The 27436-nt window shown below is 39.0% G+C and overlaps 1 protein-coding gene across 1 annotated transcript in view; it reads left to right on the forward strand.

Annotated features, from left to right (window-relative positions):
* UNC79 (unc-79 homolog, NALCN channel complex subunit) overlaps positions 1–27436 on the forward strand; it is a 225599-nt gene that overhangs the window by 56114 nt on the left and 142049 nt on the right. The window contains exons 7-13 of the mRNA XM_052659741.1: positions 1864–1928; positions 7067–7155; positions 7774–7814; positions 10367–10395; positions 17203–17432; positions 19294–19465; positions 20998–21228. Coding sequence (XP_052515701.1) covers positions 1864–1928; positions 7067–7155; positions 7774–7814; positions 10367–10395; positions 17203–17432; positions 19294–19465; positions 20998–21228 — 857 coding nt within the window. The remainder of the gene's footprint in view (positions 1–1863; positions 1929–7066; positions 7156–7773; positions 7815–10366; positions 10396–17202; positions 17433–19293; positions 19466–20997; positions 21229–27436) is intronic.

The following is a 27436-nucleotide window of genomic DNA, read 5'->3' on the forward strand; positions in this document are numbered from 1 at the left end:
CACCCTCATCAAGAGGCTCTTTAGTTCCTTTTCAGTTTCTGCCATTCAGTTCAGTTCAGTTTCTCAGTCGTGTCTGACTCTTTGCAAACCCATGGACTGCAGCACACCAGGCTTCCCTGTCCATTACTGACTCCTGGAGCTTACTCAAACTCATGTCCATTGAGTCTGTGATGCCATCGAACCATCTCATCCTCTGCTGTCCGCTTCTCCTGCCTTCAATCTTTCCCAGCATCAGGGTCTTTTCTAATGAGTCAGTTCTTTGCATCAGGTGGCCAAAGTATTGCAGCTTTAGCTTTCACATTAGTCCTTCCAATGAATAGTCAGGACTGATTTCCTTTACGACTGACTGGTTTGATCTCCTTGCAGTCCAAGGGACTCTCAAGAGTCTTCTCCAATGCCACAGTTCAACAGCATCAATTATTTGGTGCTCAGCTTTCTTTACAGTCCAACTCTCACATCCATACATGACTACTGGAAAAACTGTAGCTTTGACTAGGTAGACCTTGGTTGGCAAAGTATTGTCTCTGCTTTTCAATATGTTGTCTAGGTTGGTCATAGCTTTTCTTCCAAGGAGCATGGCTGAAGTCACCATCTTCAGTGATTTTGGAGCCCAAGAAAATAAAGTCTGACACCATTTCCATTGTTTTCCCATCTATTTTGCTATGAACTGATGGGACCAGATGCCATGATCTTACTTGTCTGAATGTTGAGTTTTAAGCCAGATTTTTCACTCTCCTCTTTCACCTTCATCAAGAAGCTCTTTAGTTCCTCATTGATTTCTGCCATTAGAGTAGTATCATCTGTATATCTGAGGTTTAGAATATGGCAATTTAGAAAAATGTCCTACTTTGAAACATATAATCCTATTACTTTTTTATAGTGTAATATTGTTAACTAAATGCTTTGGGCTGTGGAATATTTTGGATGATGATAAGTAATTGTAATTCTCGTTCTCATCTGTCTCAGTTCACTTGGTTCTTGTCTTCACTCTGTGTGTATACTGAGTTGAGGAGTTGGGTATTAACAGATTAGCAGAGGTTTAGACTGTGGGTAATGTGTGAAGATCAGTTCGATCCCTGGGTTGGGAAGATCCCCTGGAGGGCATGACAACCCACTCTGTATTCTTGCCTGGAGAATCTTATAAGACAGAGAGACCTGGTGGGCTATGGTCCATAGGGTCGCAAAGAGTTGGGCATGACTAAAGTGATTTAGCAAGTACAACATATGAGAGAGATACATTGCATGTGGGCAAGAAACTCATCTTTTCAGTCTCCACATTTGATGGGGATGGGGTGGAAATGGAATGGTGACATAACCACTTTTAGCGGTTATTATGAATCTGAAAACTTCTTGGTGCCAAAAATCTAGGCTGTTTGGCCTAGTATGCTATAGTGAAAAGAACAGGGTTTTGAGAACCAAGAGATATATGTTCTAGCTGCAGCTTGTCACTTACTAACTCTGTGACCATAGGAACCTAACCTTTTAGATTTTAACTTACACGTAAAGTGAGTTTAGTAATCTGCTGTATCTATCCCACAGAGTTGTTTGGAGGATCAAGTGAAACCATAAATGTAAAAACTTCTAAAAATTTACTAGGCATATCATCATGAAATAATATTATGGTTTTTGGGCATGCCACCTTACACTAGCTTATCTTCCCCATGGGAAAATGGATAGAGTTGTGATGGTTTTACCAAATTAGAAAATATTTCATAGATTAAAAAAAAATTATTTTAGAAAATCTGATGATGGTTCTATTTAGGAAAAGGAAAAGTAATGAAAAAAAAATTTTTTTTACTAGTTTTTACTAGGGCACAAATACTTTCAGTGAGAAATACTCATCAGCTATGCTTTGCTTTACAGCTTGGAACCCCATCCACTGCCAGCACATCGAATGCCACAATGCAATTAACAAACCAGCTGTGAAGGTACTGTTTTTTTAGAGCTGGGGCAATATTGTATTGTCAGTAGTCAAATTGTCAGGAGCAAATTCTTAAATGAAAGGGAGATTGCATCCTTCTCTGTAAAACAGAAGCCTATTCTCTGTGGTAATCTCAGATTAGTGTACTCTGCTTTGATCTGACTATTTTGGTGGGTTGGTTCAAGACAGAGCAATGCATAGTGGTGTCTGCAAATTTGTGTCTGAGTTCATAGCCAAGTGCTGTCGGAAACTGGCATAGTTCAGAATAATCCTGGTGAAACATTTACATAGTCCTTGACTGGTTTCTATTTGGGCTAATAAACTCAAAGAGTTTGCTACAAATTATGAGTGGCCTAGTATATTATTATGTGAATTCAAAGTCATAGGACAAAAATAGATAAATTTGTGAAGTCAGCTCAGTTCACAAATGCAACTTTTGTTGAAATGACTGAGAGGTTGCTGAATAGCAAACACATAGGAAATTACAGTAGAGGTAAGGGAACAGTGGTTTAGAAAGGTCAAGTAACTCTCCTAAGGTCACACAGCCTGAACCAGGTACCTTGACTCTCAGCCTTATTCTTTTTCTACCACATCAAATTGGTTCTGTCCTGTTATGACCCTGAATCTTTGAAGTTGAATATTAAGAAAAATGATCACATCACTTAACAAAATTATTTATGGTATATTTGTCAGATACAACACTAGGATAGAGAGACCTGTGTCTGGATTTGCAAAGGTTAATTTTTATATTACGACAAGTGGGAATTAGGCCAAGTGACTAAAGTTCAAGTTACTTTTTAGAACCTATTGTCATTGGAGTTTACCTCCCTTGTTATATAGATAGGTAGATAGGTAGACTGTGAAGATTACCGAATAATAGAAAGATAATATTATCATTTTATAGAAAGAGTAGAAAAGGTAAATGAGATATAAGAAGTATGAATGGAACCACAAAAATATAAATGAAATAAAATATGTTTCATATACCAGAAGTGGAAAAGGAGTGCCAGACATCACATTGTCATCAAGACATGTTTTACCAACAAAGAACATCTTTGTGTTATTATGCTTTATCTTTTCTTTTGATGAAAGCAAATTGGATGAATTTATGCTTCCTGGTGGCTCAGACGGTAAAAAGTCTGTCTGCAGTGCAGGAGACTCGGGTTTGAGTCCTGGGTTGGGAAGATCCCCTGGAGAAGGGAATGGCAACCCACTCCAGTATTCTTGCGTGGAGAATCCCATGGACAGAGAAACCTGGCAGGCTATAGTCCCTGGGGTTGCAAAGAGTCGGACACAACTGAGCAACTAACACTTTCATGCTGAGAAAGAGCAGGTGAGGGTAACCCAACAATGGCAGCACAGTCCTCTCCCATTCTACTATGTGTGCCCTTCTGTGAACGTTCGTAGACGTTTGGGGTTCATAGGTACTTTCTGGTGTGAGGACATTTCTGGTGTGAGCTAAATGCAGGTGAGTTTGAATGTTATTCCAGATTCAGCTTAATTCTTCACAATGATGAGACTTTCACGGTTCCCCTGGTTTCTATATCTTCACGGTTCCCCTGGTTTCTATATCTATCTTTTCTTCTCTCTGCCTGAGTCACAATGCCCTCTTTTGGTTTACCCAGACATCAACAGAAAATCTGTCTAATTTTCCAGTTATTTTTACTTGATTTTATGTCAGGCTGCATTCTGATTAGAAATGGTTTTTGGCTTCCTTCCCACAGAAATCATCACGAATTAGAAATTCTCCCTCTCTTCTAGGCAAACAGTCCAGTCCTCTCCTCTGGACCAGCTTCACTTTTCACAGGCTGTTCCCTATAGCCAGTCCTCCAAAATAAGCCCAACCATTCTACCTCTGTCATTTTTTAAATGGAGGTAAAATTCCCATAGCATAAAACTGATGGTTTTAAAGTGGACAATTCAGCGGCATTTACCACATTCACAACATTATGCAACCACCACCTCTATCTAGTTCTAAGAAATTTTTCTCGTCCCCAAAAGTTTACTTTCTCAACCCCAGTTTTCCTAAAGAACTTCCTTTTGTATTTTTGCTCTACACTTCCCAGAGAGGTAATATTATTACTGACACTTCCTGTGCTGGAGCTGGTTTTACCACAGGTCTGGCTCAGGGTTGCTCTTTCTTTACAAAAGAAGCACTCCCCAAATACATGGAGATATGAGCATCGGACAATAAATCAAGTTACCTCAAATTCAGATGCTTATAGAGTAATGTTAAATGAGAAGGAAATTATGAAATTACACAGTATGATGCCTATTTAGCTTAAAAATTAGGTATAAGGATTTTATATTCACATTCACAGTGAAAATGAACTGATAATGCTCATTAAAATGTTACTAGTGACTGCATTGAGATGGAGGATTAATGAGCTATTTAGATTTTCTTCCTTCCTTTTCTCCATTTCCTGAAGCCTCTACCTTGGGCATGTATATATTTGTAGACAGAAAATATCTATTTTAAAATGTAACAGATCAGTCAGATATGAACATATTAATATGGTTGTAAACTGATGTGTTCAGAGTAGAATGGGGTTGACAGTACTAGCCACAAATCTAGTTATGGGTTATGTTAATTCATTTAACATGTCAGGGGTCAACTAGCTAATCACTATTAACTATTTATAGTTATAACATCCTAGGAGTTTTTTGGGGGGAGTGGAATGAAAAAATATCTTTACCTAACAGAAGTGTCAATGACACAATAGAAATGACAGCAAATTTACTATACTGAAGAACAGGTCCATATAGGGTACATGGGAAAACCTCGGGGAAACGGATTTATCTTCACAAAAAACCCAGCATCTCCATAACAGAGAGGCATAACGCTAGGCAGTAACTGTTACCAAACTAAGCTTGGGTTGCCCCACCTGCGTGCAGTAAAGCTAAAACTACTGATACCGGGTTGTGGTGAAGGCAAGTGCAGCATTTATTGTAATGTGCTGTACAAATAGTCTGGGACAGGTAGTGCTGACACAGCAAAGCATCTTCAAAGGCCAAGTGAGGTGAGGGAGCCGGAGGCGGTCTCAGGGTGGTCTATGGTCTGTGGTCAGCTCGAGCACAATTCTCCGACTGGTTGACACAGCGGTGTCACAGGGGTTAACATTATCAGTCCTTAGGCACAGTATGTTTGGGGCTACATACTCATGATCATCAAATAAATTTCTTCCATTTGGTGGTGGTTTTAGTATCTATAAAACAACCTGAGAAATGTTCATCAGATACTGTTATCTGGGTAACTTCAGAGAGGAGCTACAGCAGAAGCTTGGGGGAAGTGTCTGTCTCCGAGAGGCCCCATCAGGTCTTGCTTGGTTACATAATAGTGAAAGTTGTTCAGTCATGTCTTTCTCTTTGTGACCCCATGGGACTATACAGTCCATGGAATTCTCCAGGCCAGAATACTGGAGTGGGGATCTTCCTTTCTCTTCTCCAGGGGATCTTCTCAACCTAGGGATCGAACCCAGATCTCCCACATTGCAGGCGGATTCTTTACCAGCTGAGCAACCAGAGAAGCCTGGTTACATAATAATTTGCCAAATAGAAAAATATTATCTATTTTTTTTTGCAATAGGTTACAAAAAAGTAAGAGCAACAGCTAAAAGTTATGATAGATTCTAAAATGAAAGTATGTTGGAAATATAATCTATTATACCACACTCTGCTTTTTGGTTTTACTTGGTGCTACTTGAAATATCACCTTGTGAAATATTTGGATCCCAGATTATTACTTTACACAGGAGTCAGTAATGGCTATGGCTATGGCTCTCAGCCAAATTTGGCCTGCTGCCTGTTTTTGCAAATAAAGTTTTATTGGAACACAGCTATGCTGATTTGCTTATTCATTGTCTCTGGCTGCTACTATGCTACAACAGCAGGGTTGAGTAGTTGTGACAGAGAATATATGACCCACAAAGCCTGAAATATTTACCCTTTGGCCATTTGCAGAAAGTTTGCCAGTCCCTGATTTGACTCACCAAAAAGTGGTTATTTGTTGCATCAAAGTAAGCATGAATCCTAGCTAAGGAAAATTTTCACACTGGGCCTTTAGCACCAGGGAATATATAATTTACAGATTTTGATGGTATAATTATTTTAATTTAGAAACTCGAACTCTTGCTTCCACAACCATTGAAACCCCTAAGGGTTTTAACTTTAAATGACAAGCTGTTTGGGTTATAAATTCAGTTCACTTGTTCCTTTAAATTGGTAAAAAACAAACAAACAAAAAAAAGCAACAAAAACGAAAGAAAAGGCAGAGTGGAGTTTTAGAAGAATTTGTGTCCTAGGCGTGTTAACTACATACTTAGCTATAGCATGGATTGATTATTTCTTGAAAGGCAGGAACAGAATTCAAAATTTCTTTGGTAAGTCATAAATGTTTAGACTAATGCAAAGCACAAAATCCAGTTAGTCATCGAATATTTTGTCCATTTGATTTAAAACATCCAAGTATTTGAAATATCCAAGTGATCACCTAACATTAACACTTTTCATCTTTGTACTTAGGCTAATGAAAACAGCCATAAATAATTGAACAGAATACTGCACAGTTAAACAAACTACAGATCATATGTGGACAAAACAAACCAAAACAAAACACCTGAAAGTGAAAGTTGGATATCTAGATTTTAGATTCCCGAGTAAGAAAAGGGAATCACTCAATGTTGGATTTAATGCTAAATTTTCTGAATGAGGTCTATTGAGAAGCAAAATTCTCTACTGCCAGCATTTTGCTAATAGTTATGATTTTTACATTTTAATAATGCATTTTCCTTTTCCCAAAGAGAGATTACTGTGTTTACCACATTAAAGAAGGAATTACTGTGTGAGTAATACAGAAGCAATTTGAACAGCCACCGAATGAGATGATTTTTTATCTTTATAGAATGAGGGTGGATTTCTTGACACTACTTGTTACTTGCATTGCAAATAACAAGAGAAATGAAAAACCACACTAGTCACATTTAAATTGCCGTGTTGGAAAAACAATTTTAGGTTGAATGGGTTTTACTAAAAAATGTTTATTCTGCTTTGCTTTCGAAAGTCTGCTATTGAAACTTTTGTGTCCTTGACATAGGGGACGTGATAAACAGGGCAAGAGAGTTCATTCTGTCTTTTCCTGTGTTTCAGATGTGTATAGACCCGTCCTTGTCTGTAGCTTTGGGTGATAAACCACCCCCGTTGTATCTCTGTGAAGAATGCAGCCAGCGGATTGCAGGGTAGGTGCAAGAAAAGGCAATCTAATAGGGCAACGCTGAGAAGAATAATCACTTTGTCTTATATTGATTACGTTACCCTCATTTCCCATTAGCCTGTCTGTTTTATAAAGATTAGCTTGTCAGATATTTAATATATGGCAAACTTTCATTTGAAAAGACATCAGCTTTGAAATGTTTTACTATTTCTCTCCATGTGACAAAAGACAGCAATTCCACTTAAAAAACAGCTCCAATTTTCAAATGACCCTGTTAAAAAGGCCATAGTGAAAAAGAAAAAAAGCTGTGGTTTTCAAACTTGACATAAAATTCAGATGGTTTTTCTGTGCTTGTTAGTTTCACAGAATCACACTCAGCTTTCTACAAATCATGCTGTATTTTGGCTGACTTAATTAGCATCTGGAGAATATCATTTAAAGATAACTGAATATGATGAAATGCCTATAATTTAAAATTTAACTGGAATGCAATAAACATTTAAAAAGTTTATTAGGATAGTGCTCTTAATAACATGTCCTTTCTATTAGAAGTGTTTTAACAATAGCGTGCAGCTTATAAACATTCATGTGGAAGGATAACATTGCAGAAAGGCTCAAAAATGTATTCTGTTGTTCTTTATAGGGACCACAGTGAATGGCTGATTGATGTTCTTCTGCCGCAAGGTATGGTTTACTTCAGGAAGGATGAATAATAAGTAATTGTGACAGATGGTACAGGTGATTTGTCTCCTTTTCTACTGTTTTTATTTTACAAAGACAGCAACCAAAGTATTATTTGCTATGAATATTCCTTTATATGAAGGCTTGTATCAATGTCTTGGTTGTAATATACCCACACATGAATATTAAGGGAAGAAGTATCACTTCTACCAAAATTAAGGGTAGATGTTGGAATTGGGATTCTGTATGACCAAAGCTGAATTCTGTCTTAAGGGATTTTCTGTGTATATAACAGGTGTTGCCAATGGTATGCTTGCTGTGCCAGGTCAGAAAGAGAATAAAGAACATCAGTGAGAAGAGCATTGAATAATGGGTCTTTCTTCTGCCACTGTTTCTAGCTCTGTGTTTTTAGGAAAAATCATTCAATCATCTTGAGTGTCAGTTTCTCCTTCATTAAAATGGGGATAATTAAATATATCTGGCCCATTTCACTGAAAAGATGAGATTGTAATGCTTGCAGTTTGTTAGAGTTCTGAAAGCTATGCCTGGTAAGCTGGTAAGTCAAAGACAGAACGTTTCTCTATGTATGGGGAGGCAGATATTCCAGTTACCTAACTGCAGGCTGAAATGACCAGGAAAAATACTCAGGAAGGCAGAGGAAAGATGAAAGGTGAAAAAAGCTGGGGGCATACTGAGTATAGATCAGGCACACAGGAGGAACTTGATCTATAACTTCAGAGGTAGATAATAGAAGAACTTACATGAAAGAATTTACGTATAACACCTTATGTTAACTACATTCAGTTTTTTTTTTTTTAAAAACTAAAGTACTTTGCTTGATGATAATTATATACCATTTCCTTATAGTTTAACTCAATATTAGATTATCTCAACCTTAAGAAATAAATTATTTAATGAGTGCTCTGCATTTGTAAAATGGATCAATGATGTCAGCTCTATATCCTTCAAAGAGACGTTGAAAAGATTTATATAAGAATATCTGTAAAAAGATTTGGGTTTACATAGGTAAAGGTAACTTTTCCCCTCTTAAATTAGGCTACCTTGCAAGTGAACTTCCAATGCTCTGAGGTAAAACCCATAGTCAGGTTCTATATTACATTTTAAATACAGTTAAGTCCCCTACATACAACCCTTCCAGTTGTGAACTTTCAGAGATGCAAACGTGTGTTCGCATGTCCGATCTCGTAAATTAGTTCACGTGTCTGGAATGTCTGGGGTGCGTGCATCCTCCACAAGTGATTGTATTTTTGTGTACGTCATTGTATAGTACTGTATTGTATGGAGTACAGTAGTACAGTATCTTTCTTTCAAGCCCAGAATGTCTGGAAGCAAGCATAAAAGCAGTGGTATATATAGCTGATTGTGTTAGTTGGGTACCTAGGCTAACTTTGTTGCACGTGATGAACAAATTGGACTTACAAATGCTCTCTCAGACTGAAATGTGCTTGTATGTAGGGGACTTACTGTATAGATAAGTTGCTAAATTCTGGTCATCTCCAGATGATATTCATCTGTTGAAGAAAATTGACAATAACCTTTCATTACTTATCCAGAGAGATGACCCACTAACCTCAGCTTAAGATAAATGCCAGGATATCAAACTACTAAATAACCATTAATTAAACAAAATCTGTTTTAAAAACTGAGTTGTTAATCTCATTGATTTGACATTCACTAATTCATAATTTCTAGATGGAGTTTGGGAGACATTTACCTTTGATTTTGCTAGTAAGTTGTGATATAGACTATTAGCAATGATTTAATTTATTTTTTGAGCACTTACTATTTCAGGGGAAATATTAACAGATTCTTAGAAAAATTATTTTCAAGTTTTATCAACCACCAATTTTCTTGGAGATAAATGGTATGCCTACTACAAAGAGTTTTATCCATTTATTAAACTTAATCCTGAAGTACTAAGGTAGTTTGACAGCCTTACTCCAACTGACCTATCCATGGGTTTGAAAGATGTTTTCTCTTAAGAAGCCTGCAGCTGGTTTTGCACTAGTTAAGGACTGATGTTAGTTGAGAGTTTGAGTCTAATTCATTTAAGTTATTAAGTTTTTTCCTACAGTTCTGATATAGCAAATCATCTCCATGGCGAAACTCTAAGTATATCACATCAACTCAGTGTCATAGCATAATGGAAGAGCAGTAGACAGGGAATCCAGAGACATTTCTGGATTGATTGGTCTCTACCATTGATAGCTTGTATGATCCTGAAGAACTCCTATAACCCTCAATTTTGTTCTCTGCCAAATGACTGAGTGAGATTAAAATTATTTGATCTGAATTCTAAGTCGTATCTGAGAAGGTTTAATTATTTCTAGGAATAGGTAAAGTATTTGCGGCACACAGGTATTTTTAATCTCTTTAATAATGAGTAGATGACAATTCATGAGACAAAGGAGAAAGGTGTTTTGGCCAAATCTGGAGGTTGTGTTACTAAGCTTGTTTTTACTCCTTTTCGTGGCTGCCCTTATTAAAAATGGGCTCTCTTTTTTGTTGATATTTTGTGTACCTTCCCCTTACAGCTGAAATATCTGCTATATGTCAGAAGAAGGTAAGAGCAAACCATCTGTGTGGTGCGGCATGATTTGCTGTGTTTGTATGTAAATTCATTCATTGACATCTGTCTCATTTCTGCACCATGGTTTCCCAGTATGTACACGTCACTGTATTTGTGAAGGGGGAAAAGAAATTATTCAGCATGCAAGATTGCTATGTCTCGATGGTCTCTCTTTCCATTTCTGCTTTTGCTTACCCATCATATGCACAGTGTTTTTGAAAAATAATATGAAATAAAAGCATATGTGTAACCCTGGGGTAGAAATCTGAATACAAAAATGAGTGACCATGCAACTTAATTTTGGTAAATGATGATCTTGTTTGCTAAAAATCTTTATTGTTTGGAAGTAGAGTGCAAGTGGTTCAACACTTGTGTGTCAAAAACATAACCAGACCAAATATATATGGAAAATACATATTTATATGTGAGGTGAATGATATCTCTACTTGAAGATTCTTCCTTCAAATAGCCACTGTTCTTGACACTTTCCCTGAGCTATTTCTATCTTCTTTTCTTGCTCTAGTTGTTTGAGAAATACAAGAGAAGGTAGTATGATGTCATACAAAGAACTCTGGACTGGTTGATTGAGATACTTGGATTCTGGTCAGCTGTCTTCCCATCTAGCTATGAGACCATGTACCTGTCATTTAAATGTTTTAGGAGTTGATTATGAGTGGATACCTTTGGAGGGCTGTTTCAGTTTTCTATTGCCGTGTAATAAACTATCCTAAAATGTATTAACTTATAACAGCAAACATTTGTTTGATCACAATTTTGTGGATCAGCAGCCCTGCATACGCTCACCTAGATAGTTCTCTTGATAAACTCCTCTAGGCTCACTCAGGTATTTTCAGTCAGTTAGTGGGTTTGCTGGCAATTGGCTGGTCCCAGATGACTTTACTTACATGTCTGGAGCCTCAACTGGGATGGCTGGAATGGTTGGGATGACTAGGGTGTCTGGCCCTCTCTCTTTCCATTAGATGTCTCATCTTCCAGGAGGCTAGGCTGGATTTGTTCTCAAGGTATGAGGGTTCTGAGAAAGTGAGAGAGGAGGCTGCAAGGACTTTTGAGACTGAAGCTCAGTGGTTAGCACAGCATCACTTCTGCTGCATTCCATTGATCAAAGCAAGTCCAAAGCACAGCCCAGTTTAAATGAGTGGGCAAATAGACTCCTCCTCTTTTAGAGAAGGAGCAGCAAGAATTTTGTGACCATATTTAATCTACCACAATTCACCTTCTGGACATAATTACTTACATTCTTTCCGTATGACAAATATTCTTACCACCTTACAAGACCTGGAAAAGTCTAACCCGCTTATGGCTTCAGGCTTAAAGTCCATTGTCTTGATCTGCATCTGGTCTGCTCACTTATGAAACCCTTCAGGTACAAATTTTCTTGAACCAGAGACTGGTGAATTAAAAAGCAAGTTATGCGCCCTCTGCATACCCAACACAAAATGGTGAGACAGGGATAAGGATGACAGCAATAGACCTCTGTTCAAAAAGAGGAAGAACAAGCAGATAGCTGTTACTAGTCTATAGCAACTCCAGCCATGAACATGTCAGCAGTTCTGCCTCCAGGGATAGCAAATGTGCCTTGATTAGGGTCTGATTTTGCTTCCTGGGAGTAGTTTCCTACTTCATTTTTGTCCTGGGATCTTTCCTCCACTCTCTAAGACATGTTTACTTTTCAATAAGAAATAGCCCATGTTGCAACTGAGTAACTCTCTCAGTCCGCCTCCTGCATGTAGACATAGGGTTCCATAGACCTCTTTTTGTGTCGCACTGTGTGTGTCCCTTTTAGTCTGCTGGTGGTGCTTTTATTAGTTTGCCTTTCTTTAAAATTTGCGGATTTTCTATGAATCTCATTGGAGTTCAGTGCCCTCAAGCCACATCTGTAATTCTTTTTGAGACAGTTCCTTTTATATCATGGGCATTTCAGTCTGCCCTTCACATTATTAGAAGCTATGTTCTAGCAGAGACGCTCAACTGGGCATCACCTTATATCTTTCGGAAGTTTTAACAAAGGATCATAGTCATTCACCATACTTTTGATTTCATTTTTATCCTGAGGCTATTTACTACTTTGAAAATCTTTTACAAGCTGGAGAGACTAGGATGAGAAACAGTTTTATTTTCTAAATTGACATATCCTGGCTCTGGTGGTATACCTAACGTATTTGACACCCACAATGGATCATTTTTTAACACTCTCCTCATTTATGTGACAAAATTATTTTCGGTAAAAGCTTAAAATTAGCACATTTTATTACTTATTCTTTAATAAATGTATTTTATACGAAAGTTCATTTTGAGAACTTTTATTTGGTTCATAATAGATCAGAATGTTTCAAGCTTGCTTTGGCCAAAGCTTGTGTCTTTACTTCTTTCAGTACTAGATATTTCTACATTTGAATTGTAGGTTTGAAATAAATGTCAAGATTGTATCAAATACATTGTAAATCAACTATATTACAGTTAAAAAAAAGATTATGTCAAATAAGCATCAAGAGACAGACTTTTCTTTCTTTTAACTTCTTTTTAAAATTTATTATTTTTTAAAGTATTTTACTTTATTTTGCTTTACAATACTGTATTGGCTTTGCCATACATCAACATGAATCCGCCATGGGTGTACACATGTTCCCAATCCTGAACCCCTCCCCCCACCTCCCTCCCCATACCATCTCTCTGGGTCATCCCAGTGCACCAGCCCCAAGCATCCTGTATCCTGCATCGAACCTAGACTGGCCATTCGTTTCTTATATGATATTATACATGTTTCAATGCCATTCTTCCAAATCATCCCGCCCTCTCCCTCTCCCACAGAGTCCAAAAGACTGTTCTATACATCTGTGTCTCTTTTGCGAGACAGACTTTTCTTAATTTCATTTTTGTTATTCTATAACACCACTTGGAATTATTTATTTATGTTTAAAATTCTAAGCAGTGAGGATCTCTCTGGTGGTGCAGTGGATAAGAATGCACCTGCCAGTGCAGGGGACATGGGTTTGATCCCTGGTCTGGGAAGATTCCACATGCCATGGAGCAACTAGGTCTGTGTACTGTAATTACTGAGCCCACATGCTGCAACTACTGAAGCTTCTCAACGAGAGAAGCCACTACAATGAGAAGCCCACGGATTGAAACTCGAGAAAGCCTGCACAAAGCAATGAGACCCAGTGTAGCCAATAAATAAATAAAATTGTGAAAAAAAAAATTCCAAGCAGTGAAACAGCGTGGTTTGAGTGAACATATGAAAACATACCCAGCTGAATCTGAACTCAAGAGAAATCTCTCTGGTTTACTTTTGAAATGAATGCATGTAGCTGAGTTCACAGGGTTGAGGACAGTCTGTGGCTTGGAAATATATTATCCCGGGTTTCCCACATTGCAGGCAGATTCTTTACCCTCTAAGCCACCAGCGAAGCCCTATTTAAACTTAGTAGATGCTGTAGAGAAATTAACACAATGTTGTAAATCAACTATTGTTGTTGTTCAGTCATTTAGTTGTGTCCGACTCTTTGCAACCCCATGGACTGCAGCATGCCAGGCTTCCCTGTCCTTCACCATTTCCCGGAGCTTGCTCAAACTCAGTGATGCCATCCAACCATCTCATCCTTTGTCATCCCCTTCTCCTCTTGCCTTCTGTCTTTCCCAGCATCAGGGTCTTTTCCAATGAGTTGACTCTGCATCAGGTGGCCGAAGTATTGGAACTTCAGCTTCAGCATTAGTCCTTCTAATGAATATTCAAGATTTGTTTCCTTTAGGATTGACTGGTTTGATCTCCTTGCAGTCCAAGGGACTCTCAAGAGTCTTCTCCAACACCACAGCTCAAAAGCATCGATTCTTCGGTGTTCGGCCTTCTTTATTGTCCAACTCTCACTTCAACTAAAAAAAAAAAATCAAAAAAACAGTAGGAACCATAGCAATTGTTTAGAACTTTGACCAACCAAAGGTTATTTAGGGGCAAAGTATTTTATCACTGATATTATTTAGAATTGATGGCACGTGGTGATAAAGCAGGTTAGGTTGACTTTCAGTTTATATTCCAGATACTAATGTATGCATTAGTATCCAGATACTACCTAAGGAATCACTCAAAATGTAGCAGCATGAAACAACGACTGTTTAATTATGCTTTTAGATTCTGAGGGTCAGGGATTTGGGCAGGGCACAGTCCACAGCCTATCTCTGCTTGATGATATTTGGGGCCTCATCTGGGAAAACTAACAGCTTCCCAGGTGGCTTATTGGTAAAAAAAATCCACCTGCCAATGGAGGAGACATGGTTTGGAAGGTCTCCTGGAGGAGGAAATGGCAACCCACTCCAGTATTCTTGCCTGGGAAATCCCATGGACAGAGGAGCCTGGTGGACTACAGTCCATGGGGTCACGAAGAGTTGGACACAACTTAGTGACTGAGCATGCGTGCACGTACTGGGGAGACTTGAATAGCCAGGGGCTGAAATTATCTAGTGGCATCTAGATCATATGTTAGGGCTCTGGGATGGGGTGACTTGAAGGCTGGGCTTAGCCAGCTCTGTTGAGTAGAGACTTACTGCCTCTCCATATGCCTGGGCCGTGACAGAATCCTGAGAAGAGTATCTTGATGAGGAAGCTTCTGAAGAGAGAACTTTCTCAGACCCTAAGATGTCTTTTTAGAAGCAGCATGTCTTTTTTAGAAATTGCCTTGGGAGTCACACGAGTATTACTTAGCCGTGTTTTCTTGGTTCAAGCTGGCACAGCCCATTTAGGTTCAAGGCACATGGAAGTCTATCTGAGGAACCAAACCCAAAGAGCCTCAACCACCGCTGGACTTCATTTAATGAGACTACCTTGAACCTCCTGCCAGGAATTTGCATGTGGAAAGAATGTAAATAATTTGTGACCAGGAAATAGGATAGGAGATTGTAGGCCTTAAACATCAGGACTTTATTATAGCTAATAACTACCCACTAAACCCGTCTGTTCTGTCTGTTAGTTGCTCAGTCATGTCTGACTCTTTTTGACCCCAAGGACTATAGCCCTCCAGGCTCTTTCGTACATGGGATTTTCCAGGCAAGAATACTGGAGTGGGTTGCCTTTTCTTTCTTCACACTAAACCCATATCCACATTCCATTGTTTATGTAACAGTGGGAATCCCCGAGGAACAAAGACTAATTACAATCAAAAGGAAGAAATGAACACTAACAATATACTCTGACATAAACCATGTTGCTAGTGATGTGGTTTGGTTTGGTTTGGAGAAGTCCCAAACTGGTAAGGATTCATGTGCTTCCAGAATGAAACTTAGTATGTGAAAGAGAAAGAGCACAAAGCAAGAAATATACCTCACTTGGAGAAGTCAGGACTGACTTGGTTATTGAAGAAGACGTAGGCCTCAGTGCAGAAGAAATACATTATATTTTAACAAATAATTTAAAAAACATTAATAAAAGGGAAAAAAGATCATAAAAATTTAAACTTGTTTTTATGATTTATTGACCTGAGTCCTGTTCAGAAAATGAGATTTCCCAGCACTTGTATCCAAAGCCTTGTGCTAAAATCGAAGTGGAACAAGCCTTACTTTGAAATGATTTTTCCGACAAGCAATTTAACACATGGTCAATGTCTGGATGTTGGTTTTGTGCTTGGTTTTTTCTTTCTTCTGTTTCCCCAAGATATCTGTTATGGAAGGTTCTCCAATCTTCTCCAAGCCCTGAGTTCATAATGGCTTAGGGTATTATTTCTCTGATTCCATATTTAAAAAAAAATGTTATTGGATAATAGTTGATTTACAATGTTCTGTTAGTTTCATGTGGACATCCAAGTGATTCAGTTATACATATAATCATATTCTTTTTCAGTGTTTTCCATCTTAATAAGCTCTATCAGAAGGGTGAAATGCTCTCTGACACAAGCTATTGAGTATGTGGTGGTGGCATCTCTAACAGGCTTGGGTACACTTTTATGGAGAGGTCAGGGATATTTCCTGATTGCTCCTCAAGTTACTTGATGTGGGCGTGGCTGCTGCCTTGCCCCTCTGCTTCTTGTCAGGGCAGCTCTGATAATAAACCCCCCTGAACCCTGGATCTCTCTTTTTCACTGCACCATTTTTCACACTTGATCTGTTGATTCTTTTTCTGTAGCTGATGTTCAACAGCTGCGTCTATGAATGGTTATTACTGTGCTTTGATGTTCCCGTGTTATCAACTGACATATTCTTTAGGTCTTGATAGAAAGAGCGCTGGTGGGGATGGGCAGACCAGCTTCTGGGCCATCAGCTGAGCACAGCACAGCTCCCTACCTGTCCTTGAATGCATCAAGGACAGATGAGCTGCAATAGAAATGTGGTCTTTAGGAGATGGATAAAATAATTTTGAAAGTTTATTTTAGGGTTTAAAATTGTTTGTTTCCTACCCTGATGTGCTGTGCTATGCTTTCTCTGGACCACAGTTTTCATTTTTTTTTTTTTTCATATTTCTGCTGAAAACTATTGAAACACTAACTTGAGATAATCTAGGAAGCCCCCCACACCCCATGCCACATGGCTGAGGTCACTTTATAGAGGACTTTTTAACACAGATTCATTCATATTTAGAGTTTCTACTACTTAACACGAATAGAAACCACTTCTCACCTTAATTTTGAACAATGGCTGAAATCTAACTGGTTAGAGATGAGCTGCATTTTGGAAACTAGTGACACTTCAGGAAAGTCCTGCCTCTTCTAGTGGCCCTAGAAATTTCCATTTGTTCCAGTTATTAGCCCTGTTTACCTCAGTGGTGAATTTTAATTGATTTCACTCTTCTCCTTCTAGAACTGCAGTTCCCATGTTAGAAGAGCTGTGGTCACCTGCTTTTCAGCAGGATGCTGTGGTCGTCACGGAAACAGGCCTGTTCGGTACTGCAAAAGATGCCACTCAAATCACCACAGTAACGAAGTGGGGGCTGCCTCAGAGACCCACCTCTATCAAACCTCCCCTCCACCCATCAACACCCGGGAATGTGGCGCTGAGGAGCTTGTCTGTGCTGTGGAGGCCGTGATTAGGTAACAGGGTTGTTAGTAGCTTTCCCTGAAAACTCTGCCTTCTCTCTGAGCCCCCCTTTCCCCATTGAGATGTGCACACTTAATTTAACTTCAAGAGCCCTCAGCCAGACAGCTCACTTTCTACAGTGTTGCAGTGATGATGTTTTAATTCACTCATTTAACAAGTATTTTTATGGAATGCCAGTTATGTGCCAGGCATGTGGTAGGCACTGGAAGACAGAAGAAAGTGAAATATGGTCTCTGCCTTCAAGTTACCCATGGCAGGGGAGTCTGTAAAAATGGAAGCACGAATTTGCCAGCCAAAGTGGTGAGCACAGTGACAATGCAGAGACGGGACTCTCAGGGAGTGGAGAGGAGGCGCCAGTCAGAGAGAAGGGGTGGGACAGAGGTGTCCCAGACTTGACTGCAGCAGCGAAGGATGGGAGAACTCGAGACAATTTGGTATTGGAGTAAACCAGAAGGCTGTGGAGTAAGATGGACCAGATCCTGCAGGCAGCTGGCTTTTTCTATCACATGAGAAAGGGGAGCTTTACAAGTGATAACTCTAGACTTGTTCTCTTTTTGTATACTATTCACCGAGACAAGCTTTTTAAAGAGAAGAGACAATATTAGAATGTATGTTTTAAAGATAAGGACTAAGTCTTCTGTTTCTCTTATCCCAGTGGCCAACACATGTGGAAGTGCAATAAATGTTTGCTAAATAAAACAATGCAGAAAGTTTGGAAAGAGAAAAAAACAGCCATACTGCTGTCATCATCATCAGTTGATTTTTGCATATGTTCTCCTAGTTTTATTCAAATGCTTATTTTACTTATATAATTGTAATCACAGTGTATCCACATTCTTTTTGATATAACATTATACCATTAGCTTCTTTCCATGTTGTATAGTTTCCACATTTTTCATTTTTAGTGGGTACATAATATTTATCTAGATTATTTTCTTCCACCATTAGACACTTCAATTTCTTCCATTATTTTTACTGTTATAAATAACTCTGATAACTATTTTGTGTATGGTGCCAGTCCTGTATTTTTTATTTATTTAGGGTAGATGACCAGATGTGGCTGACTGGGTCAAAGGGTATGAATATTTTAAGGACACTTGATACATTACCAAACTGATTTTCAAAGAGTGTATGTGAATTTCATACATCATGATAGTTTTTGCTACACCCTTGCCAACATTGTGTATTATTCTTTAAAATTGTCATCTTCTTAGAAAACTGAAAAAGGAATCTTTTTTATTCACTGTTAGGTCTTTGAATTCTAGATATTGAATGTTTTTCCATTTGAGTATCAGTTCCTCAAACTGTCCTTGATCATGCATTTGATGTCCACATAGCTTCATATGGGACTTCCCTTGTGGCTCAGTTGGTCAAATCCACCTGCAATGCAGGAGACCTGGGTTTGATCCCTGGGTTGGGAAGATCCCCTGGAGAAGGGAAAGGCTACTCACTCCAGTATTCTGGCCTGGAGAATTCTGTGGACTGTATAGTCCGTCGGGTTGCCAAGAATCTGGCATGATGGAGTGGCTTTCACTTTCACTTTTTTCTTTCATAGCTTCACATTAGATATAGGAGAAGCATTGGCTTCTAGTGGGATGATTGGTAAACTTAAAGCCAGAAGACATCAGTTCTGGTTGATTCTTATTGATTGGAGGAAGTAGCCTCTTTGTGCCTCAGTTTATACATCTTTGAGATGGGGATGGAGTAGAAAATAACAAGGACATGAGGCTCCTTCCAATTTAAAGGAGAACAATGAGTGATGCTTGAAAACTCGTGAAGTAATAGCTCTGAATGGGGTCGTAATCTTGAGTGTGCTTTTGGGTAGTCTCACCTGAAATTTCTCCTGTTCTGCAGCTTGTTGAAAGAAGCCGAGTTCCACGCTGAGCAGCGGGAACATGAGCTGAATCGCCGGCGGCAGCTGGGTCTCTCCTCTTCTCACCATTCCCTGGATAATGCTGACTTTGACAACAAGGATGATGATAAACACGACCAGCGGCTACTCAGTCAATTTGGAATATGGTTCTTAGTAAGAAAAGAAGTTAATCTCTAATATCTTATGTTTTATTCCAACATTGCCCTGGTGATGAGTTTCTTCTGTTCTTTTTAGGGAAGTAAATAGTAAACGGTGAAAAATTAACCTTAGCATTCACCACCACCAGTGTGTGTGTGCTCAGTCATGTCCCCCGGGACTGTAGCCCACCACTTTCCTCTATCCGTAGAATTTTCCTGGCAAGAATACTGGAGTGGATTACCATTTCCTCTTCCAGGGGATCTTCCTGAGTCAGGGATCGAACCCCACGTCTCTTGTGTCTCCTGAACTGGCAGGCAGATTCTTTACCACTGCTCCCTCTGAGAAGCCAAACTTAGCATAGGAAGTCTATACTCTAGGACAGTGACTGCACACTGGATTTACCCAAGAAGGCTTTTTAAAAATGTCATTGCCCAGATTCCATCCCAGAACCTTGGGAACTTTTTAAAAAGATCCCTTGTTGATTCTGATGAATAGCCAGGTGTTGGAACCTTTTGTGCCAGATTCTAAACTGTTGGAAATGCACATTTTGACAAGAAACAAGTGGGTAAGTTGCTAGAGTATATTGTGAAATATTGGATTCAATATAATGTATAGATCATTCGCCTCTCACTGACGTAATATTTTGTTTGCAAGTTCAGTTACTGTGGATCTTTTTGTGTATTTATGGCAAGTCTGTAACACAGCCAGAAAAATTATTGCCAAACCAGTGCAGGGAATTTGACTTCTATTGACTGAGTCAACTGAAGTATTCATTCAGGGAAGATCAAACATACAGATCCAAAGTTCTAAGAATGCTGAATTTGACAGTTCTGCAGAGAAGCAGACTTTTGTTTTTGCCCATTGGAGAAATAGATTAAGTCTCCATAGTGATACATCTCTTTTATGCTTTCATATATTTTTTTGCTTTGTTTTGCTTTATCAAATTGGAGTTTAATTATTGATTTTGCATGTCTCGCTCATAGAACTTATTATCTAATGACAAACTGACTACTATTGTGAACTCATTGAGGCAAAGATAATGTGTTATTTATTTTTTATATTCCTGAACCCTACTTCAGTGCTTAATAAAAGGTTAATGAGTAAATGGTGAACAGTTTTGAAAAGTCTATTTATAATGTGGTGAACTGAGGGGTGGTGCTCTTAAGTTTTCAGAATTATTACTGCTAGGAAATTCTTGGTGAATCTGATCATTTTGAAACTGAAATATATATAGATTATTTTTGCACTAAAGATATTTATGAAATTTCACTTTGTAGACTTAACTTTTTAAAAGTATTTACCTGGTACAGAATATGTAATTGATTTCTTTTAGGTGAAAAAGCTTATTGGGAGGTGCAGTCTTGAGGGGAAGTTGTTGCAGTTCGTCTCTCTGTAGAGAAGAACACAGTTTCCAGGATAAGTGGTCCTCCATCATTTATATAGGACTGCCTATTTCAAATGGATTATCAGGGACATCTTTTTTTTTTTTGGTCTTTAAACAAACATATTATGTACTGAGGCTGAAGGAGAATCTAATCTATTTCCAGGTGAGTCTCTGCACGCCCAGTGAGAATACTCCTACGGAAAGCTTGGCCAGGCTCGTGGCCATGGTGTTTCAGTGGTTTCACTCCACAGCGTATATGATGGATGATGAAGTTGGAAGTTTGGTAGAAAAGCTGAAGCCTCAGTTTGTCACCAAGTGGTTGAAGACAGTATGTGATGTTCGCTTTGATGTCATGGTCATGTGCCTTCTTCCCAAACCAATGGAATTTGCCCGGGTAAGTGGAGGCTGATAAAAAAAAAAAAATTAATCAATAATTTATCTAGGAAAGAAATGGAGGGGAGAATGGATACATGTCTATGTATGAATGAGTCCCTTTGCTGGTCACCTGAAACTATCTAACTAACTAAATTAACAACATTATTAATTAGCTATAGCCCAATAAAAAAATGAAAAGTGTAAAAAAAAAAGAAAGGGGAAATATTATTTGAGCCAACCTGAGGATTATAACCCAAGAGACAGTCTTTCAGAAAGCTCTGAGGATTGTTCTGCCCTTTGGAGGCCATAGCACAGATAGGTAAAATTTTGAGACAAAGGGTTTTATGTCAAGTGATGTATTATTGACAGTTAACACAATCCAGATCTACACATACCAAGTGAGTAGTGCTGCTGTCAATGGGGTTGCAAAGAGTCAGACACGACTGAGCGACTGAACTGAACTGAACTGAGTGGGTCACAGGTCATCATGGCCTCTTACAAGATAAGAAGGAAAGTTATTTCCTAAGCGTTGTGACGCTTGATGCAATTAAGAAGGAATGTTATCTCCTAAGGAGGTCTGGTTAATGCAATTGCACAACATGTACTAAAGGGGAAGGAGGTGCTTGTGTAATAAAGCCAGAATCTACTTGCTTTTTACCCCGCCCTATCCCGGCCTCCTTCCCACCCCTTACCCCCATTTTTTTCTTTTCAACTGCCACCTCTCTTTCTGGACGATAGATCGAACCTGTTTTGTGCTGTTGTTGCACCCGTTTGTGCTCAGGGTATTCTGAATCCCACTCGTTTCCTAATTTTAACCAGATTCCAAAGCTTTGACCAAGGATATTTTTCAAACTTATGACTTAATGTTAAGAGTGCAAGGATTTGTATGATTTGAATGCCATGGGCTCAGTGATTACAAACAAAGAGATGCAAAGTACAACTATTTCAACATTTTTGAAGTGTTTCTAAAGATTTTATATTGAGATTTAATGTTTATATATACTGAGCTCCTAAAGAAACTCATATAAAGTTCTGTTTGGGAAAAGTTGATTTGTTAAAGTCTTTTTGATTAAATAAAAATTAAAGTACCTTGAAACCAAAAAAAAAAAAAAAAAAGGGGGAAGGAGGAAGCCTAAATGGGCAGAGAAGAATTTTTATGTTTAAAATTTCCTTGTCCTGCGATAAAATACTCATCTTTTTTCATGAAGACCTACAGCTTGGACCTTGTTGGAGAGGAGGACTTGGGAGAAGCACTATTGTTACTGAAAACCTGGGTTTACTTCTCAGTGGGTGTTGCGCTAAAAGATAGAAGCCAAGGCAAAGATCACGAGAAGGAAGGATTTCTTAATATTTGCAGCAAGTAAGGAGGACACCAGGGATCTTTCCAAGGCAGTATCTCTCAACAGCAAAATTGGAGACCTTTTAGGCTAAGGATACATGCATATTCATGAAGGGGCTTGAGCAGAGGAGAATTCAGCATAGAACTGGGGCAAAGAGGGACAGAGTCTAAGCTTTAGTTGATTAAAGTCAAGAGGGTCAGAAAAGGTCAACACCATCATTCCTTAGATTCTGACCAGTCGGGAGTCTCCGCTTGTCGTCCCCATCCTCCACCTGGGTGGGGGCCTTGCTTCCTGCAGAACTCAAAAGTATGTATCAGATTGTAAGGTAGATTCCTTGAGGAGGAACTAGGACTCTTTTATTGCTAGACTATTGTTTCTTGACTGATTTTCCTTTATTACTATCCTTAAAATTGTTGATTACTGAGACCTGTTCAAGGGCAAGCATTGTGAACAGGCTTGGATCACAAAATGGCTTAAGTGAAAGTGGCTTCTCTTCTGTCAAGAAAACCATGCCTGGTTCTTTTTCTTTGGAGCCCTGCCCTGTCTGCTGACACTACCTTAGCTACTAGAGTGTTATCAGTGTCTGTAGAAGAGGAACACCTCTCTTTAGTCAATAGAGCTGTCTCCCGCATTGTAGACAGACACTTTACCCTCTGAGCCACCAGGGAAGTCCTAAATGAGCTTAGGAATTGCCTTTTAGCTGATATGCTGTTTTGATGTTAGTTTGAGATGGGGAAGAATGGCAAGAGGAATGTGTGACATATCTTTAAAAAATTCAAGGGACTATTCTTTCCTGACGTCGCTGAATATTTTAACTAAGAAACAGGAAATAAAATAGCCTTTCCTTGAGGCTGCTAGAGCTCAGCCTTTTTCTGGTTTGGGGAAAGGCTAACAGTTGACTAGGAGCAGTTTCTGTGGTTTGACATATATATCTAGGGATGAATGGTCCCTGCCCTCTCATGTGGAATGCCCAAAAGATTTAAGGTGAAAGTGAAAGTTGCTCAATCATGTCCATCTGTTTGGGATCTCGTGGATTATACAGTCCATGGCATTCTCCAGACTCTTCTCCAGGGGATCTTCCCAACCCAGGGATTGAACCCAGGTCTCCCGCATTGCCGGCGGATTGTTTACCAGCTGAGCCACAAAGGAACTGCCCAAATGCTCCTTTTCTTCTGGCTCTAGGATGAATTTCTCTGTGCTTGTTCTCTTGCTTCTGCCTTATTGGATCACAGGTTTCAGATGCACAGCTGCTAAGACTTCATATTATCATTCATGTCTAGCCCAGCAAGATGGATATCTAGAATCAGTTTCTGCCAGTAATACATGAAATTTATTTCAAGGTATTTTCTAAGTTTTATTTTTATTTGTGATTTTGGGGTTTGCTTTCAATGAAAATTTGAGGCAGTTTTCAGTTTAAATAAGAATTTTAAGAAGAAAACATAATACATACCTTCTAAAGAGTAGGTTTTATTAGATTTGCAGGAGTCAAAGCATTCTGTGCATTTATCAAGATACACTTCTTTCTTCTTTGGTGCCACCTACTGACTTATATTTAAAATCAGATTTTTGCATAATGGAAATTCCCCATTTCCTGGCATTCTTTGACTGTGTTGATATGTTTTCAATTATTGTTTCTTTTGGAATAGTAAAGAATTAGTGTGATATGATTCTGAAAAGAGCTTCCCAAGTGGTGCTAGTGGTAAAGAATGCCTGCCAATGCAGGAGACATGGGTTTGATCCCTGGGTCAGGAAAATCACCTGAAGAAGGAAATGGCAACCCACTCTGGTATTCTTGCCTGGAACCCCATGAATTCTGAAAAATAAGAGGAAATGATTATATTGGGAGGAAAACTTTTCCTCTTCCAAGTTGGCTCCAGCAGTTGGGAGCCTGCATGTAATTGGCAAGAATTTCCAGACGTTCAAACTGGATTTAGAAAAGGCAGAGGAACCAGAGATCAAATTGCCAACATCCACTGGATCATACAAAAAGCAAGAGAGTTCCAGAAAAACATCTACTTCTGCTTTATTGACTATTCCAAAGCCTTTGACTGTGTGGATCACAACAAACTATGGAAAATTCTTAAAGTGATGGGAATACCAGACCACCTTACCTGCCTACTGAGAAATCTGTATGCTGGTCAAGAAGCAACAGTTAGAACCAGATGTGGAACAACAGAGTGGTTCCAAATTCCAAATTGGGAAAGGAGTACGTCAAAGCTGTGTGTTGTCACCCTGCTTATTTAACTTCTATGCAGAGTACATCATGAGAAACACTGGGCTGGAAGAAGCACAAGCTGGAATCAAGATTGCCAGGAGAAATATCAATAATATCAGATATGCAAATGACACCACCCTTATGGTAGAAAGCAAGGAGGAACTGAAGAGCCTCTCGATGAAAGTGAAAGAGGGGAGCGAAAAAGCTGGCTTAAAAATCAACATTCAGTAAACTAAGGTCATGGCGTCTGGTTCCATCACTTCATGGCAAATAAATTGGGAAACAATGGAAATGGTAACAGACTTTATTTTCTTGGGCTCCAAAATCACTGCAGATGGTACTACAGCCATGGCATTAAAAGATACTTGCTCCTTGGAATAAAAGCTATGACAAGCCTAGACAGCATATTAAAAAGCAGAGACACTACTTTGCCAACAAAGGTCTGTCTAGTCAAAGCTATGGTTTTTCCAGTAGTCATGTATGGATGTGAGAGTTGAAGTATAAAGAAAGCTGAGTGCCAAAGAACTGATGCTTTTGAACTGTGGTGTTGGAGAAGACTCTCGAGAGTCCATTGGACTGCAAGGAGATCAAATCAGTCAATCATAAAGGAAATCAATCCTGAATATTCATTGGAAGGACTGATGCTGAAGCTGAAGCTGCAATACTTTGGCCATCTGATGCGAGGAACTGACTCATTGGAAAATACCCCAATACTGGAAAAGATTGAATGTGGGAGGAGAAGGGGACGACAGAGGATAAAATGGCTGGATGGCATCATTGACTTGATGGACATGAGTTTGAGCAAGCTTTGGGAGTTGGTGATGGATAGGGAAGCCTGGGATGCTGCAGTACATGGGGTTACAAAGAGTTGGACACGGCTAATTGACAGAACTGACTTGTTATTAACAAGAGGAGAGACAAAGTTTATTTACATTTACACACAGAAGTACTCATTGATGGGAAGTTTTTTCAATAACCAGAGATAAAAAGTTTATATACCAAACTTCTAGAGTGTGAGGGGCATTTGTGAGGAGGCTTGAAGGGGAAGATAGGGAAAGTTCTTTTGGGTGTTTTTATGCTAATGGAAATGGGCAGCCTTTCTCCAGGGCAGCTGAATTCACGGGGAACTCCCTTTGGAGGGGCTTAATAGAAGCCATACTTTCTGGAGGCTCTGGTTTAGTTAGATAAAGGAAGTTTAGATAAGATTTCTCACTGCATCTTCTTTAGCGCAAATGTTTCCATTTAATGTAATCTTTATACCAACTCTGGGGGTCTGAGTGCCTCCCACGTTTCTCCCATCTGCAACTTCCTGAGAAGTTTCACACAAAAAGGAATCTAGGTTGATTGACTTGGAGAGAAGATTTTGGGTTAGGAACTGCTAGGTAAGAGATATGCAAAAGAACATAAATTAGAATAAGGAAATAGAAAACAAAGATTAGTGGTTAGAGTAGACTATAAACCTAGTTTCTACAGCCTAAGGAAAACAGTCAAGATTTCTAGATGCTGGGCTTGAAGCACCTTCAGATGATGACGAATTCATCAGTGTCACTGGCATGGTTATTTTCTAGAGCAGAGCCTGGAAGATGTGGATGTTTGGTGAACTTCCCAAGTGGCCTAAACTGTTGAAGCAAGAAGTCTTTTGAAGTTTATATCAAGTTGCCTGCTTTAGCTTGCTGGGCTTTGGGACAAGACAGCCTAGAGTCTCAGTAAGGATCCTGGCAGTCAGGTTTTAGTTCTCAGTGACACCAAGTCAGAAAGGTAGGAAAAACAATTGGGAACATTAATTACTCACAAAGTGTGCAAGACAGCAGGATCCAGTTTATAAAGAGGTGAAAAATAGCTCAGTGAACAGGACTAGATCTGACCACCCACAAGTGTGAGTATAGTTTTCTGTTGAAACAAACAATTTCTTAATTTTCCCAGTTTTGACCAAAGATAAGAGTAAGATATTCTGTTCACAAAGTAAGTCTAGTCTCATTAAATTTGGCCTGATTATTTACATACAACAAAAGTGGTATTTGACCACATGGGCCTTCAAGAGTCTGTTTTGCTGCAAGTTTTTTCGAGAACCTCAGATTGGACTTTTAAAAGCCTTTCCATGCTGGGAAGCCAAGCCAAGAATTTGTCATATTTATCTTCAGTATTTGTAGATTTGGGTGAATTTTTCTTTTGCTGTCCCTCGAATGCTGTAAGGTTTCTGGGTCTGTCAGGAAATGACTTTTCTTATTTGCTTATAGACTGGGGACCTCAAAAGTCAAGTAGTAGGCTGGTTTTTCCAAGAGGGCTTTTAGAAGCATGGACTTCATAACGTCCACCTCAGTTCTTTAAAGCTGTCTGGTCATATTTTATTCTTTGAGTATTTTTCTCAAGTATGACGTTTCAGTCAAAGCCTTGATAACATAACCAATTTTTCCTATTATGTCCAGTTACAAGGAGAACAGATTTTTATTAAGCTTGTGTAAATAACTATGCATGCATACTAAGTCTCTTCAGTCATGTTGGACTCTGTGCGACGCTATGGACTGTAGCCACCCAGGTTCCTTTGTCCATGGGATTCTCCAGACAAGAATACTGGAGTAAGGCTTCCCTGGTGGCTCAGATGCTAAAGAATCTGCCTGCAATGCAGGAGACCCAGGTTCAATCCCTGCATCAGGAAGATCCCCTGGAAGAGG

This window comes from Budorcas taxicolor, chromosome 21, assembly GCF_023091745.1.
Source record: "Budorcas taxicolor isolate Tak-1 chromosome 21, Takin1.1, whole genome shotgun sequence".
Taxonomy (NCBI): domain Eukaryota; kingdom Metazoa; phylum Chordata; class Mammalia; order Artiodactyla; family Bovidae; genus Budorcas; species Budorcas taxicolor.